Source organism: Sarcophilus harrisii, chromosome 6 (genome assembly GCF_902635505.1).
Source record: "Sarcophilus harrisii chromosome 6, mSarHar1.11, whole genome shotgun sequence".
Taxonomy (NCBI): domain Eukaryota; kingdom Metazoa; phylum Chordata; class Mammalia; order Dasyuromorphia; family Dasyuridae; genus Sarcophilus; species Sarcophilus harrisii.
This window is the reverse complement of record NC_045431.1, coordinates 51,542,917-51,559,326: the sequence shown is the minus strand read 5'-3', so window position 1 is coordinate 51,559,326 and position 16,410 is coordinate 51,542,917. Positions and strand designations below refer to the sequence as shown.

Sequence of the window (16,410 nt, the reverse complement as noted above, 5' to 3'; positions counted from 1 at the left end):
AACATATTGTAGATTTTCCTCAGAACTGTCAACATCTCAAAATAAAATATCATGAATTTTTTAAAGTAATTTTTAAATACATAATAAATATACTAAACTCAAGCTATCCTTATTACGTGGGTTCTATCTTCTAAACAAAAGCTAAGAATGTTGTAATGAGGCTGACTTCTGGCATAACAGTCAACATTGTGATTCATAAGAGGATGCTCCAACTAACATGAAGAATATTTATTATAATCAAAATTTTGCCTTTATTTTTCTTTGCTGCTCTAACTTAAGGCCTTATCAACACTTCTTAGTATTACCCCATTTTAAGCAAAGAAAAAGAAACAGTCAAATCAAGCTAACTGCATTTTTTGTACTTCTTGTTCAAAGTACAAAGCAACTGTATTTCTACCAGTGCTATGGTAAGCATATTGGAAAACTGACTATATTTTTCCATTAAACAATAGAAACAATAACCTGAACAAGTAGGAATCTGAACTAACTTGAATCTCAGGAGTTACTCAGTTTGCATTTTGTCATGCTTGACAATTATCTAAAATTCATAGTGGCAAAATAAATATCTATCTTAATAAAAGGAAAGAATTGGTTTGAACAATCATGGAAATGTGAAATGTCTTGATGCTGAATATATAATCTGATATACTCAAAGGAGAAATTACCCACAACCACAGAATACAAAGCCATCCAACCCCTTACATGTTTATTTTCAAGTGCACTTACTACTCGTTTATCTCTGTATCTTGCTTCATGGGGAACTGGATGATGGCCTGAATAAGGGGGGTGGGCTTGAGGAGGTGGAGCATGGTGCTGATAGTAAGGATGATGTGGTGGTTGTTCAATTCCTGGATAAGGAGGCTAACAGAAAAGACATTTTGATAAGCATCTACTCAATAAACAATATGTTTTAAGTTTTCAACCCTAGCATAGACATTTTAATGGAAATCCAAATGACACCATTTAATTTTCCAAAATATTAGGATTCTTTTCAGTAACTTTTAAAGCTTATTCATATGCAGTAAATTCTAACTTCATATATATTTTTAAATTTTATTAAAGTACTTAGACAATTCTCCATATCTACGTGAATACAGTCATGACTTAATAATTAGGACTCACACTTGTGAGCCAATATGCTTAAAATAAAAGCTAGCATTTTTATATTGCCTACTATCTATCAGGCACTGTGCTAAAGCGGTTTACAGATATTCTTATTTGATCCTCTCAACAACAATGGAAAGTACCATTATTACCCCCATTTTGCAATTGAGGAAACTGAAGTAAACAATGATTAAGTGATTTGGACAAGGTCACAGAGCTATTAGTATCTGAGGCTATATTTAAACTTCGAGTCTTTTTTTGACCATAGAACTAGCACTCTATCCACTGCACTTTCAACTGCCCTCTGACTTATTAAATGAAATCAAAGTCATGAACTCTGGGTTCAAGCTCAGCCTCTGACACAAAATACTTTATTTCTCAGTATTCCAAGCAACTTAAAATTTAAAAATTACAGAAAAAATGCTGATTTGCATTAGTAGAATAATTTTTTTTTTAACTTGGAGTTTCCTACATCAATGAGATCACAAATCTGGATTAGCATGAAAATGCCACTATCAGGAAAAAAAAAAAATAAACAAGGTGAAGCCAATTTTAAATCAGCTTCTTAAAATCTTTTCAGCAAGATCAAAAACCTTCAGTCCCATAATTTCTAAACTGTATCCAATGTATATTTTCCTATTTTTCTGGTATTTTCATAAAGCACTAGAAAGAAGAACTATCTCGGTGGAATAAAGTCACTCCAAATATCTAACCTCAATTATGCTAAAAATAAGTTTAACAATGTCTCAAACATCTGACAACTTAAACTGTGACCATATCGAAAAACATTTTTTTAAAAATCACCAGGAACAACAACTTTTAAATTAGGGCTGGTTCAATGTTTAAAGTACAGGAATATCTAATTTAACAAGTTACATGAAATTCTTTTCCTCACCCAGAAAGAAAGAGTCTTTCTTTTGCACATTTTACAAAAACTTTGTATGACATACATATATATATAAAAAATAAGTAACTGATAAAGTGCCATATTTATCCAAAGCACATTAGCAATGCAACTAAAGCTAAATATTTTTTTTAAGAAATTAAAATATATAGAATACAAACCATTCCCTGCCATGGCGGTGGTGGTCCCATGTTATGAAATTCTCTCACATAATCATTGTAGGACTAAAATAAAAGACCATAATGTTAATATTAAATTGGGTAATGTTCTAGAACTCCAAATGAATCGTATTCTAAATTTCTCAGTTTTAAATTTAAAGCATAAAATAACTTACCCCATTTAGAAAAACATCTCTTCGAACTCCTGAAAATCGTCTGTTGGGAATAAGATTTGTGAAACTAAATTCGGGTAATTCATAAACCAGTTCCTAGAATGTTGTTGAAAATTAATTAAAAAAACAAAAAAACCCAACTTACCTGTCTACTTCTTGATATCGTGGATCCTTTAAATACCCTGTTTAAACATCAAGCATTTCAGTAAATCAAATTTATAATTTTCAAATTTATTATTACAACTGCCTTTCCCATTCAACTTTAATTCTCTCAAATATCTATAAATTAAATGCTGCCAGTGAAATTTCAAAAACACTGAAACTGTCTCGAGTACCTTTGATATAATAGTAAGAAAATAATTAACTACCTGGTTTAGAGAATTATAAGCTTCCAAGTACACTTTCAAATTAATATTCTGACTCATATAAAACACATGGTCATATGGTTTTTGTTAATTTGGTTATTAACATGGCCAATTATATTGATAGTTTTCCTAATATTGAACCAGCCCTGCATTCCTGGTATAAATCCTACTTGATCATCATATAAAACACATGGACAGTTCATAATAATGACGGGTTACAATATCAAGAGTTAGCATGGTTAATACTTAAATCAAACTTTAACATAAATGTTTGTATTCCAAATTCAAAAGAGGCAGAGAGAGAATATAATCCCTGTCAACTCAATAGTACATATGTAAGAGAAGAGAAAGCTGGAGAAATAAAGTGATTGGGAGACAAGAGAACTAGATTTTAACAATGGCTCTTCCGTTGGCAGTGGAATTCCATTCCATTAAGGGAGTCACTTAACTTTTATAGGTCTAAGTTGACTCACCTGTAAAAATGGGGGCTGGCTACATAATCACTAAGCCCCCTTCCCCAGCTCTTCAGAGTTTAACAAAATCTATGGCTCATAAAAGTGAGGGTTTTGACATTTTTCAAATTTCTTAACAGAGGTACTAAGGATAAATTTAAGAGAATTATCAATTAAAAAAAGAGTTGTATCTTAAAACAGAAATATTAAAAGAACTCAAAAATTTCACAGACCAAGAAAATTAGAATAAACATTAAATTGTTAATTTTCCTGGTAGGCTAAATTTACATTTCCTGGATTAGTTCCTCCTACAAAGCATAACAAGGCACAGAATAGTTTATAAGATAGTAAATCAAAAAGCAAGACTGAGTCAAAAAAATCTGGGCTCACATCCCATAATTTTTTTACTGCTCCCAAGCAATTCTCTAAGAATATAAAATTGCAGATTGTTATTTTGTGAAAGAAGTTTCCTCATTACAAGTTGGAAGAAACCAATGCATGTCAAGTCAGGACCAAAACTAAAAATAAGGTGGCACTATATACAGTGTATATATTAGTTTAAGAAAACAACACTGTAATATGAATTCTTAAAGTAAAATCTTTTCAATAATAAACATTTACTTTCTTTCCAATGCCTTCTACTTTGGGGATAAGAAACTGGAGCTTTTTTTAAAAAAATTATGCAAAGCACCTATTCTTAACATTCCAAATGTACTAGGTCCTAGACTCCATGCTCTGAGTCATAAAAGTGTTAAGGATTTACAGGGTTCTCTAGTCCTCCATTTATATAGAGTATTACAGTAGTTCACTATAAATTGCTCTTCAATCTCTCTCAAAACAGTTATAGGGGCAGCTAAGTGGTGCAGTGGATAGAGCACCAGCCCTGAAGTCAGGAGGAGCCGAGTTCAAATCTGACTCCAGACACTTAACACTTATTGGCTGTGTGATCCTGGGCAAGTTACTTAACCCCAAGTGCCTCAGCCAAAAAAAAAGTTATAGATTTTTAAAATGAGTCTTTTTTTCCCCTGTGGCATATAGTACCTAATATATGACTATATATATTTGGCTTTAAATAGGTTTCATCTTAATGTCAATGTCACCTGCCAGCTAGGGAGAAAAGTTTCTAATAAGACAAAATAGCATTAAAACTAATAGTACTTTTATGATAATGATCTATATTGGTTCTGAATTTTGGGTCCAATTATGACGGGAAATAAGTCAGTAGGAAAAAGAAATACTAGTAAGAATTTCCAAGATTTTAAGTATTTAGATTTTTGCATTTTTCCAGTTTTAAATTCTTGTTACTGTAAAACCACTATAATTCAAAAATAATCCTAAAAAGTCAAGCATATTTGCATGATTGTTAAGATATTAACCTGGTCTTTGATGAAACTCAGGGGGATAGTCAATCCTTGGTTTCTTTCTGCTGTTATGAATATCATAATCTTCTGGTCGACGCCTATACAAATTAGACACATTAGACATTAAACCGAAACTTGTTTTAAAAATGGGAAAGCAGAATATTTGACAGAAATAAGAAAAAAAAAAAAAAATCAGGCCATGGTTTCCTTTAGGGATTATTTTTCAATTTTTAGTCAGCTTCAAGTGGACCTAAAGTTTCTAAATCTTCATTTCTTTAACCTTTTAGTATTATATCACAAACCATATCCTAAACTTTACTGCTGGAGGCAGTACTTGTCATTCTGATGTCTCATGCTAAGACCAGACACTTGGAAAGAGTAACCTGCTCAAAACATGTAAAATCACATTTTAGTATTTCAGAAACAAATATCAGTTAAATAAACTGAGCTAAAGAAAATTCAACATTAATTTTAACGACTAATCTAAATAAAATCTCAATTCAAAACCCCTTCCTTCCCACCACCACTTATACCTCAAACTACCTATTATATTTTATAAAGATGTAATTTCAAACACTGGCTTTGTTAGTGTCCGTGTGTATTTATTTGCAAGGTTATTTTCCTTTTAAGTCATCAAATAGAAAACTTGGGTAGGTTAAAATTTTTTTTAAAAAAATCCTTCCCTAAATAAAATTTGTCTTCAAGGCCTTTGGAAAGATCACTCATCTTACGGGTAGGTGTCTAGCAGTCATTAAGGCTACATGGGCAGATTGTGTTGGGTTTCCTTTGGGACAAAAATAAGCAGAAGTAGAACTCTTCTCCTTAACTCTCAATGTCATTGTTACAGGGCATTACAAAACACATTGTTTTACTTCTAGGTAGTGACCCCAAAAGATAACTCTTAAAAGAAAGAGGGAAAATTCTTAATAGTTATCCAAATATTCGGACATCATGAGAAGTTATACTGATTCATCTACATTTTCCCTTGATATTTAAAAAAAAAAAATCAGTAAGTTAAACTCTAACCAATTAACACTTTTTTTTTCCTTTCAGCAACCATCTGGAAAATGACCAATCAACATTTGCTTCCATTTAACTGACTTTTCATCCTCATAACAATTTCCAATATTTACACAAACTGCAATAAAAAAGTGAAGAAATGTTTAAGCCTCTGAGAAACCCCAAATCCTCCCCCCAACAGAACAAAGCAGTTGTATCTACAGTAAATATAACTAAGAAAATTAAAAGCTGGTGTAAAGAATAAACATACCGCTTTCTTGTAGTTTGGGGAGTGCATTTACGACCGGTATAAAACATGATAGTAACAGTTCATATAGTAGTCCAACTACTGACTTTAAGCTGTAAGCCACATACATAAATGGAGGCCCTGGCAGGCTTGAGAGAAGGTGTGGTGGTGTTATATGTATAGTTTGCAGTCCATTGCAAAACTGAGGTAAAAACTTCACTTGTAAATACTTTATTGCACTGGAAACCTCTTAGTTTAAAACTTCAAAAGACATCTTGGTGCTCAGTCCTTTTAGGCCAAAAATAAGGGGGCTCTGCCAGGTTTCCTCCTACCTATTCGATAGTGTCCTTTTAAAGCTCAATGAAATAGGGGCTCTTGTTGGATATCTGTACCTACCACAGGATGTTTCCTCCCAAAGGAAACTTAACCAAAGGTTTCATCCCATCAAACCACACATCCAACAGTCTTTAGCAGAAAACTTTAGATTTATCTTTATGCAAAGTGGCTACAGGGGAAGGTGTTTGGTAGAAGGGCTTATATCAGTCCTTTGCAAAAACTTCTCCAATTCTGTAACAAGTTATACCCCCTTTTTCCTGGAAAATGCTGTTTAGTTCATAAAGCAGTGATCAATAAACCATGACGATCCTCTAAAAATATTTTTTAAGTCCGCGAGTACTGCCAGCATCTGGAAAGGTTGTAAACAGACACAGCAACAGCCATTCTTTTTGGGTTGTTGCCGGGTCTCCCAGGGCCACTTGATCTGATCCCCTTTGGAAAGAACCTATTGTTTTCAGAAGCTCAGCAAGATGTGTGAATTCAGTGGTTACATGTTAGAGAATATTTGGCAATGGGGTTAACACATCACGGTGACATAATTTGAAACAGTCCCAATAATGCTCCTCTTGAATATCAAAATAACTTAAAATATTTATCCTCTAAATGAGGCGCCATCTTCTGAAAAATTATTAGTGATCCTTTATAAAAGTCCCATATCTGATAAGGCTTATCCAGAGACACACCTGAAAGAAAAGGCTTTTACAAAATATTAACAACTTTTTTTCATATAAACTTTCTCTTCCTCCTCCATTCTAGCCTGTTCATAGCAAATCAAAGCCTACCTCATTTCAATGTTATACATTGTATTATTTGTAAATTATCTAAGCTAGGTATCACTTTTTAGCAAACATTTTTTTTTTTCTGCATAAGGAAAGATCCCCATATTCCTCTTGAAAAATGACTGAGACCAAGGTGACAATGTGAAATCCTCAATGAAGCCACAAACTAGTCCATGCAGCTTGATTTGAGGATTTTCTCTCTCTTCTTTACCGCAGGGCAAACTTTTGACGAATCACATTCCTCCATCATGTTATTCTGATACATGTGCCTATTATCAGTCCAAAGAACGTTTCTAACCTTCCCACATCCCGGACTGGTTCTCGACGGGAAGGACGTCCTCTTGAACGGGGCTGTGAATGCATTCTTCTCTTGTGACGCATTTTATGAATGACCTGATACAAGTCAATACTTTCATCAGGGGGAAATAGAAGACAAAGCTGGGTTCCACATTCAAGCTCAATTTCCTAGAATAGGAAAGTAGCGATTTACAAGCTGAAAATAGGAATAAACTTTCAAAAGACTTGTAGCATTTTCCTGAAGTTTTTATAAACAGAAACATGTTGAGACAGGCTTTACTCCCATGGTTAAAGATCAAGTGTGGTTCCATTAAACTGCCAGCTCTTAAGAATTTCTTTTCAGTTGTATTTCAGTTATTAGAGGGGGTGACCGCTGATGGAGGGGAGATATTTGGTTGGGATCACGATAGTTAAAGTAGCACAGCAAGTTCTTTGTTGATAACTGATTGTTATGATCACAGTTGCAGAAAAAGGAATACTCCTTTTATGCAAAATACAAAAATGCAAAGTCAAAGTTATCATCTACAATGGAGGCCAAACACAGAAGAAAAAAAAAATCTCTAACTTGCTAAAATGTATAACCTAACTCATGAGCAGCAGTCACAAATCAGAATGTCAATTTAGCTCATGTATTTTTATAGTTTGTTTTCACTGAAATTTTCATAATTACAATCTAATTCAAGAACTACACTTCTAAAAAGTAAAATTATATTTTGATCATTAAAGCTTAAGATTATTCATAGTGAAAAATAAATTTTAAAAATTATTCAGAGTGAATACAACATTCACTTCTGTATTAGTAGTTTAAGCACTGACTGAAAATAATTTAATTTCTGCTTGTAAAATGGGAATGAGGAGGATTTTTTTGGTTATTTAAACCTAATAGAGTTCTTCAATGCCTCTTCAGAAAACGTAAAAAAATATACTATAAAAGTAAGTTTTTAAAGTATTTTTTCATATTATATTAAAATATAACCATAAATACAGTCCATAATGCTTCAATTTAGTCACTAAATTTGAAGCTACAGAATCTATGTATCATAGAAAGTTAATAAAAAGGTAAAAAATAGTAACCAAGCTTCAAGAAAATAAAAATTTGAGTCAAGTCTCAATTTCCTAAGTTTCCCACATTGTATTATTCAAAACATAATTGGTTAAGAGAAATACATAGTTAACATTTGTGATTCTCATCAAAATAAAGTTCTAAAATTTTTTCTAGTTGTTATACATTATTTTCCTTTGCACCATTTTAAAGACATTATTTTTATGAATCTAAATTAGAATACTTTAATATTGATGAAACAAAATTACTTTTGAAGAGGACTTCAGCAACTTAACACTAGCACTAACACAACTTAACAGCAACTTAAAACACTAGCCATCTGTTGCTTTAATTTTATTAAAAAATTCAAGTAAATTGACAAACCTGTCCATCGCGTCCAATCTTAACCGGCTTATGTTCATTCCAAGGATTGGTAAGGTGAGCAGATTTAGTGAAGGGTAATTCACGCCTAAATACAGAAGTAGCATCAAATACATTATTTTAAACAAAATAGTTTCTTTTATTCCCATAGCTGATTTAAAAATAAGAACACTGGTTTTTATTACACAGAATTGTGCATACTCCTTTTATACAAAATAAAAAAAAAAATGCAAAGATTATTGAAGATTATTTTAAGAATAATGATTTGTAAAAAGATCATCCAGATGACTGATAAAATTTGACAAATACTTTCCTATACCAATTTTTTTTTACACCATCAACAAACTGTCAGAAGTTGTGATCATCAATCTCCACAGTTGGGCAGCAAGCTGTCAGATTGTATTTCTTCAGCAACACACAACAAAAAATGCTTCTTGAGTTATGTAGACATACTTATATTTTTGTGCTACATAACTTAGAATATACATAAATTAGTTTGATACTGTTATAATATGCCAACTCTTATTTCTTTATTTAAGCTGAGATCATTTAAAATTCAAAATCACAAAGTAGAAAGCAGTGTACTAGAAATTGATAAAAAATTCTTATCATGGCTCTGCCATCAGTCTTAACTTGGACAAGTTACTTAACTTCTCAGCTGGAATAATTTCTAAACTCTCTTTCCCTTCCTAGTGCTCAAAAAAAAATTTTTTTTTCCTATAACTTTTATAGTTCTGAAAACCTCTATAATTATTTTGGTAACAACATGGTAGAAAATAAGTAATTCTTGGATGAATGATTACTAATGAAATTGAAAAGAGTTTACAGCATCTGATAAAGCTTTTCTTTTAGTAACAAAACAGATTAAGCAATACTAAATGAATCTCTCATATGACTAAGGAGAAGTAACAAGAAGGTTTCTATATGGCAAAATATTAAGAGTAAAAATCTGAGGGAAAAAAAAGGGAAGGGAAGGGAAGAGAAGGAAGGAATAAAATGGCTCTAACTTGGGGATAACTAGCTCTAAAATCAGAACTAGAGAGATATTAAACTAAGTAAGGTGCCTTATTTCTAATGTCTCTATGTCGACGTCCTATGTTATCTGATACTAACATATGAATCTTTTGAAACATAAAAGTTCTAATTAAATCCAACATTTAAATTCTTTGAATGTCTTCCTGTATTCCGTTTCTATGTTATAAAAAATACTAACTGAATTAGCTATGAAAATGAATTTGTGTTAAGAATATTAATTGTCCAAATCAGCCCCGAAATTTCAAGAAAGTGACAATTTGACAATAATTTTTAAATTAACATTAAAGAATTGTCAGAGTTCACAGCTAATTCAAAATTAGGAAAATTTAACATGTTAAATTTTAAAAGGTAAGTTTATAATTTACCTGCAAATCCAGTCAATTTTAAAGACACCTCCAAGCATTTTAGCATTCATTCCTGCAGGCAGGACCCAATGTATAGGAGATCCTCCATGATGGGACTCCGAAGAGAGTCTAGCAAATCCTAAGTAACCAAAATAATAATGTAATAGATGATAACAAAAAAAGGTGGTTTTGTAATCTAAATTTTAAAAAAATTTTTACCTTGAAATTTTCCACTCTCTCTTACAGAAAATATCAAAATAACACTTCTTGCAGATCTGAATGCAGCATTCAATTTCTTTTCATTTACTGGAAGTGTTGACCATACACCCTACACCAATAATATAAAGAACATGAAAATAAGTATTTAAAACACAAGGAAAGTATTCAGTAAATAATAGTAATTTGAGCTACCATATCACAAAATAATATCTGAAAACTTCATTTACTGACAATTATAAAACAATCTGATTTTTATTTAAACTAAACCATTTAAAATGTGGCCAGATATGAAACTACTTTCCCCCTTCTTTTTAAACTTTTTGAGGGGGCTGGAAGCTGCTTAGAGGAGCTGGTTCACAGGACAGAGATCAGCATAGAGATTTTAAACAGAAATGAAAGTGATGAAAAACAAAACATAACACTAATTTTAAAAAATGACACAGGAATACTGGCTAAAGCTATTCTTACCCTGGGGTCCCTTAACTTTTTTTTAAAAAACATATTTTATATTTCATATAGTTGGCTTCCTCTGCAATCTTTTTTTTTTTTTTTTTTTTTTGGGGGGGGGGGTGTCCTAAAAATTTTAAATCAAAATTTCTTATGAACAAGTTTAACAAGTGTGTATGTGTGTATGTTTTCTTCTAAATTTATTTACACTGATCATGTAAAAAGCCCCTTTCTAAGGTATTACAACCAAAGATCTTAATACCTCATTCTAATTTAAGCGTCTATGGAAGACAAAGTTGCAGTGAGCACTATCTGAATACTATATACATCTTTACTTCTTTTCACAAAAGGTATTATAATATAGTTAACAATATTGTTAAATACCTAAATTCAGCCTCTTACGTCTGTAAAGGATCATTAGATACACTCAAGGGTGGCTTCTTGTTACAACATGCCCTTTGTTGAAAACTTATCAATCCTTATTGGACAGGATTAAAAATGCCAGAAACACTCGAGTAAAAGTTTAAGCTCTTACTTTAGCTACCATATGCTTTATGTGGTAGATGAGTGATAGATGAGACAGGTATAACATTGAACTTAATAAAGAAAACAAAGAAGTTTCCAGTTGTTATGATTCTGTCCTTATAAGTTCCTATGAAAGGCAGTCTTCATTTACTCAAGATTTCTTAAGCATTTAATAAATCAAATATAAAATGCTGAACACATATATAAGGATAAATAGGAAAATATTCCCTTTTATCTTTAATCATATTCTAGCAGTAACTGAAAACATAATTGGGGGATAGAAGGCAAGTCTAATAAGGGCCTTAAAGACTCATTCTATTCATCTATGAGGTTCCAAATTAGTTACTTTTCTACTAACAAAGCAATTTTTGACAAATTTTATTATCATCAATTACTTAAATTAAGTAATCTTACTTAATTTTTAAAATTAAAACATAAAAGCTTTGTTTTCAAATATAGCTAACATCTCATTTTCAAAATATCTGAAACTAAATAGAACAAATGCAAAATAAAAATCAAGTCTTCTTCTTTAGTACATCTTTTTAAAATAAGATTACCACTACCAATCGCTTTAACCTATTTCTTTCCATTAATAATGATGAAAAGAGCATATAAGAATAGCCACGTTTTCATAGCACCAAAAAGTGCCAGATACTCTGCTAAGTGCTTTAAAAATATTATCTCATTTAATCCTCATAACTACTGCAGAGGTAGATGCTATTAGTATCCCCATTTTACAAATGAGGAAGCAGAGGTTAAAACAGAGGTTAAATTATTTGTCAAAGGTCACATAGCTAGAAGTCTCTAAGGCCAAATTTGAACCCAGGTCTTCCTCACTACAGATTTAGCACTAGGTAAGTTTTATGAATTACAGTCTAACTGCAATGTTCTCCAATTCTTTACAAAATACAGCTACTACAAAGGCCATGTGGCCCAAAAACGTTCATCACAATACACTGGTCAAGATTTTTAGTAACATAGGTTCTTTAACAATAAGCACAGTCCATCTACTTCCAGTTTTCAATAAATTTCAACAAACAATCCATAAATTACATAAAGCAAAAAGATTTTTATTGGTTTAAGGATGTTATTTTTTATAGTTCAAAATATAATCTTCAATGAATATTGTACTTAAGTAGGTTTTATGCATATTTCATATATTATATTATTTTATTGTAAGAAGGAAAAGTCAAATTCACATAGAGAAAAATGGTAGCAAAAAAATTTTGAACTGGTGCTGTACCTTGGCTTTAGCAAGAGAGACATTCTCATGGTTGTTACTCTTTATAAGGAAGAATCTTGCATCTTGAAGAACGTATTTAAGTTTACTTGTTTGGTCTGAAAAATAAATTCCAAATTTATTAAAATGGAACTACTATCATACCAAGTTTTTAATTCAATTTACTCTAATTGGCCCCTTAGAACCCAACTAAATTCTTAAAAATCATGAAACCCCCTCAAATCTGAAGAACTATGCAACAGAAACCACAATGCAAAGCTTCAGAAAAGAAAAAAACAAGAAAGCTAAGGAAACTAAGTGATGTTCCAATATACTTTTTTTCTGCAAGTGTCAAAGATGACTCTTTATAAGGGATTTTCATTATGTTAAATATGGTTTTGTGTATTTATAAGAATATAAATCTCTCTAATGCCAAAAAAGCTTAAGATGATAGGAAAATGTAACAAAATCAAGATAATATTTATATATAAACTTATAGCTATATCAATTTTTACAAATATATCGGAACATTACTACTTTGTAAATTGTTAATGAAGTACAGACATGGCAAAACAATGACTAGTGATGTGGCATGCATTAAAAAGTTGTTTTTTGTTTGTTTTCAAATTTAAATGATACCTTTTCGGACAGCACGAACGGAAGATGATAATTTCTCATGCTTCTTTTCTGAACCTGTATTTAGCCAAAGTACATTTGTTCAGATTGAGCCTTAATAGAGATAAGACACAATTTCTACAGCCTTGTCACATATAATTCTCATTCATGACAAATTATCCTTCCTTGCACACCCACACACGCAAAAATAATACTGTTCAATGTGCACGAGTGTTTTGTTTTTTGGAGTTCTTTTGTGGGTTTTGGTTTTGTTTTGTTTTATTTTTAAATCTATATATTTGAACAGTTTCACACTCAGAAAACTAGTCACTGAATCATCATCTTCCAAGAAAAATAAAAGTGAAAATATCACTTAAGCAGTAACAGAACAGCATTAAAATAATACAGGAAAAAGCTTAGTTTCCCTTAGAGTAATTTATTACATTGAACATGCCAAAAATCAAAACTAACTGACATTAACAACTTCACACTAAACTAGTTTCCACACAGTATTTCTATATAATTACATTTTTAGTCCATATATTAAAGTTACAAATGTGATAATAATCACTATAAAAAACAATCAAAGGGAAATACCTGCATAAGATTCTGATGCAGAGCTTCCACTTCTATCAAAAACGATTGGAGATATTCCTCTGGCTCTCTTCCTTTCTTTCTTTTTCTCATCTAAAAAAATTCCAAATTAATTAGGAAAAATAGTGCAATGTCTATTTATAGAAAACAAAACAAAAATAAATACTACACAATAAGAAATTAACTAGCCATTACAGAGTTCTTTCAGAGAAAAATTATTACTATGTGACTTCTGTCCATTCATAAATCTTCCCAAATGTCTAGTCTATGTCAAATATGCAGTTGGTAAAGAAAATGATAAAAGTCATTAAAATATGAAGGAATCACTGGATTTTGAGATAGAATGAATCTTAAGAGATAATCTTGTCCAACTCCCCTTATGTAACAGATAAGAAAAGAGACTTACAGACTGGTTTCAATCACCTGAAATCTGCCAACACAGTTCTAGAAATATTTGGTGCAAATTTCATTAGCAAAAATAAAATTTTAAAACTTGGAAGAGTGACATACACAACAAAAAATAAAAGTCAGAAGCCCTGGTTTAAAATCTAAGTTTTACCACATTACTGTGTGATTAGGTAATTTACCCTCAATCTCAATTTCTTCATGTGTAAAAACATTAATATCATTTGTGCTGTCTTTCTCATGGAATTGCTTTGCAAAACTAATAAGATAGTGGATGTGTAAAGCACACTGAAAACCTTAGTGTATTAAAGATACGCTATTGCTAAGTAGTTCTACCAAAAAGGGAGGGGGGGGGGGGGGAAACTATTGCTAAATCAGTGTTTCTTTGGAATGCTTAATACTGGACAGCTACCCAAAGTGATGAGATCACCTTAAAAAGATTTGTTTTTCAGAAAACAGAAATAAAGCCCACAAATGGCATGTATATGTATAAATGATTTATCTCTTCTAAGTACCAGATTCCCTTTTTACTCACTATAATTCACGACTTCTCAGTCCTTTGTCATTTTTTTTCCTATTGTATTCTCTTACATTTTTGATAGCATCTATAAACAAAATCTATTTGTAGAAAAAAGGTGTGCTGTGACAAAGATATATTAATTATTCTTATTTTCCTCAATGTTGTTTTTTTTTCCTTATTGGATCTTGACCTTTCCTAGAAAGGACAGGAGTAAAGCAAGCCTCTCCCTGAAATCTAAAAAACAAAATTCAGCTATTGTTAGTCTTAAGTAATGTTAGTTAAAGCTGACATCCATAAGTAGAGGTTTGGCATATAAATGGTGCCCTGTGGTAACATGGAGGTATTACTACATAGCAGAATTAAATTATGGAATGTTAGAACTTAAAAGGATTGTTGAGATGATGTAGTTTAAGTCCATTCAAAATATAGCTAAGAGAACTGAAGCCCAGAGAAGTAACTTGCCCACATTTACATAGGGAGTCAGTGGCAAAATCAGAAAGGCCCTACTACTGATAAAGTACTCCTATCATGGAGTAAGTAACATAAGTATGAAAAGGTAGTTTTAAGACATTTCAAGGGTGAACGATTTTATATTATGAGTGAAATCATATCAGATACCTAGTTATTGTTAGTGAAGAATTGCTTTATGTTTCATAACTAAGTTTTTATCTACAATCTGATCTCAAGTTTAACTAACAATTATAAAGCTCTATGTGAAATGGTAGGGATACAAAAGTTTTAAAAATGCCTAATTCTACCCCAAAATAAGGAATCAGGTATAAATAAAGACATATAATAAAAATAGTAGTGTGTGATGAGAGCAAAGGAGAGATCCAAAAAGACAAAAATCCTGTAAACTGACAGGATCAAGGAAATAGAAATAGAACTTGAGTTGAACTTTGAAAGAACAAAACTGAAAAGCAAAGAAGCTGCACAACACAGTGAAAAAGAAGGCTCAATTTATAATGAGAGGATGATCTAGGTTCAAATTCTTGCTCTAACATTTGGGGATCTTTTAACTGTATTGGAATTCAACTGTTAAAATGAAGGAGTTGGACTAGATGCCCTCAGAGGTTCCTTATGTCTCTAAATCTGTGATCCTACTATTCTAAGAAACATACTCCAGAAAAAAAGAAGATGCCATGTAAAAATGCAGAATATTCATCTGAGTTCCTTTCCTTTCTTACCTATGTATTATGGCTTCTATCTTATCAAATAGCCAAATCTCAAAGTCTCTTGGGTCCCTGTGTCTAAAACTTAAAAAGCTTCAAATAAGTTATAATTTAAAAGCCCTTACCAAAAAGTGTTGAGGACCTCTGCCTTACAGGTTAAGGGCAGGAAGTTTTTCTAAATGTTACAAAATTATACTCTGTATTTCAGACTAAACTTATAAAAACAGAACAAAAAACAAACACAAAAAGACACTGTCCCCTACCAACACACAGACATAGCTCCTTCACTCCTTCCCCTTTTCTCTATCTTTGGAGTGGAGTGGAAAAGCTTCCAACTTTCATTTTCTTAGGATAGATATCAAACAAAATTTAAGATTTTAAGCCTGTCCTCAATCATCTGTGGCTATAAAGTACTAATAATTACTTCCACTACAATGTGAAAGAAAAAAAGTCAAATTAATAAGGTAACTAACTGCATGGCCCTTTCCCTTGGCATCTCAACAACATCAGACAAAGCATTAGTAATAGTGTCACTCAAGAGAAGACATCTTCATATTTAAATGTCTACTAGCAAAATTTTATTTTAAAAAAGCAATTTAAGAAACAGGATTTTTCCAGAAACAAAAGAATATTTACCTCTTTTCAGCTAAGAAAATGTGAATCTTTAATATATACACTCACAAAAATATAAACTTGGTATCCTCAACTGAACACCCT

At 31.6% G+C, this 16,410-nt stretch overlaps 1 protein-coding gene across 6 annotated transcripts in view; it reads right to left on the bottom strand.

The window, feature by feature from the left end:
- YTHDC1 (YTH domain containing 1) overlaps positions 1–16,410 on the bottom strand; it is a 32,315-nt gene that overhangs the window by 3,026 nt on the left and 12,879 nt on the right. For 2 of the 6 annotated variants that reach the window (XM_031943181.1, XM_031943182.1), the window contains exons 5-16: positions 13,600–13,689; positions 13,027–13,080; positions 12,412–12,506; positions 10,197–10,305; positions 9,999–10,116; positions 8,602–8,686; positions 7,177–7,343; positions 4,533–4,615; positions 2,485–2,521; positions 2,343–2,406; positions 2,170–2,232; positions 727–861 (exon numbers count right to left, since the gene is read on the bottom strand). In XM_031943181.1, coding sequence (XP_031799041.1) covers positions 727–861; positions 2,170–2,232; positions 2,343–2,406; positions 2,485–2,521; positions 4,533–4,615; positions 7,177–7,343; positions 8,602–8,686; positions 9,999–10,116; positions 10,197–10,305; positions 12,412–12,506; positions 13,027–13,080; positions 13,600–13,689 — 1,100 coding nt within the window. The remainder of the gene's footprint in view (positions 1–726; positions 862–2,169; positions 2,233–2,342; positions 2,407–2,484; positions 2,522–4,532; positions 4,616–7,176; positions 7,344–8,601; positions 8,687–9,998; positions 10,117–10,196; positions 10,306–12,411; positions 12,507–13,026; positions 13,081–13,599; positions 13,690–16,410) is intronic. The other 4 variants (XM_031943183.1, XM_031943184.1, XM_031943185.1 and 1 more) reach the window with 3 other exon arrangements.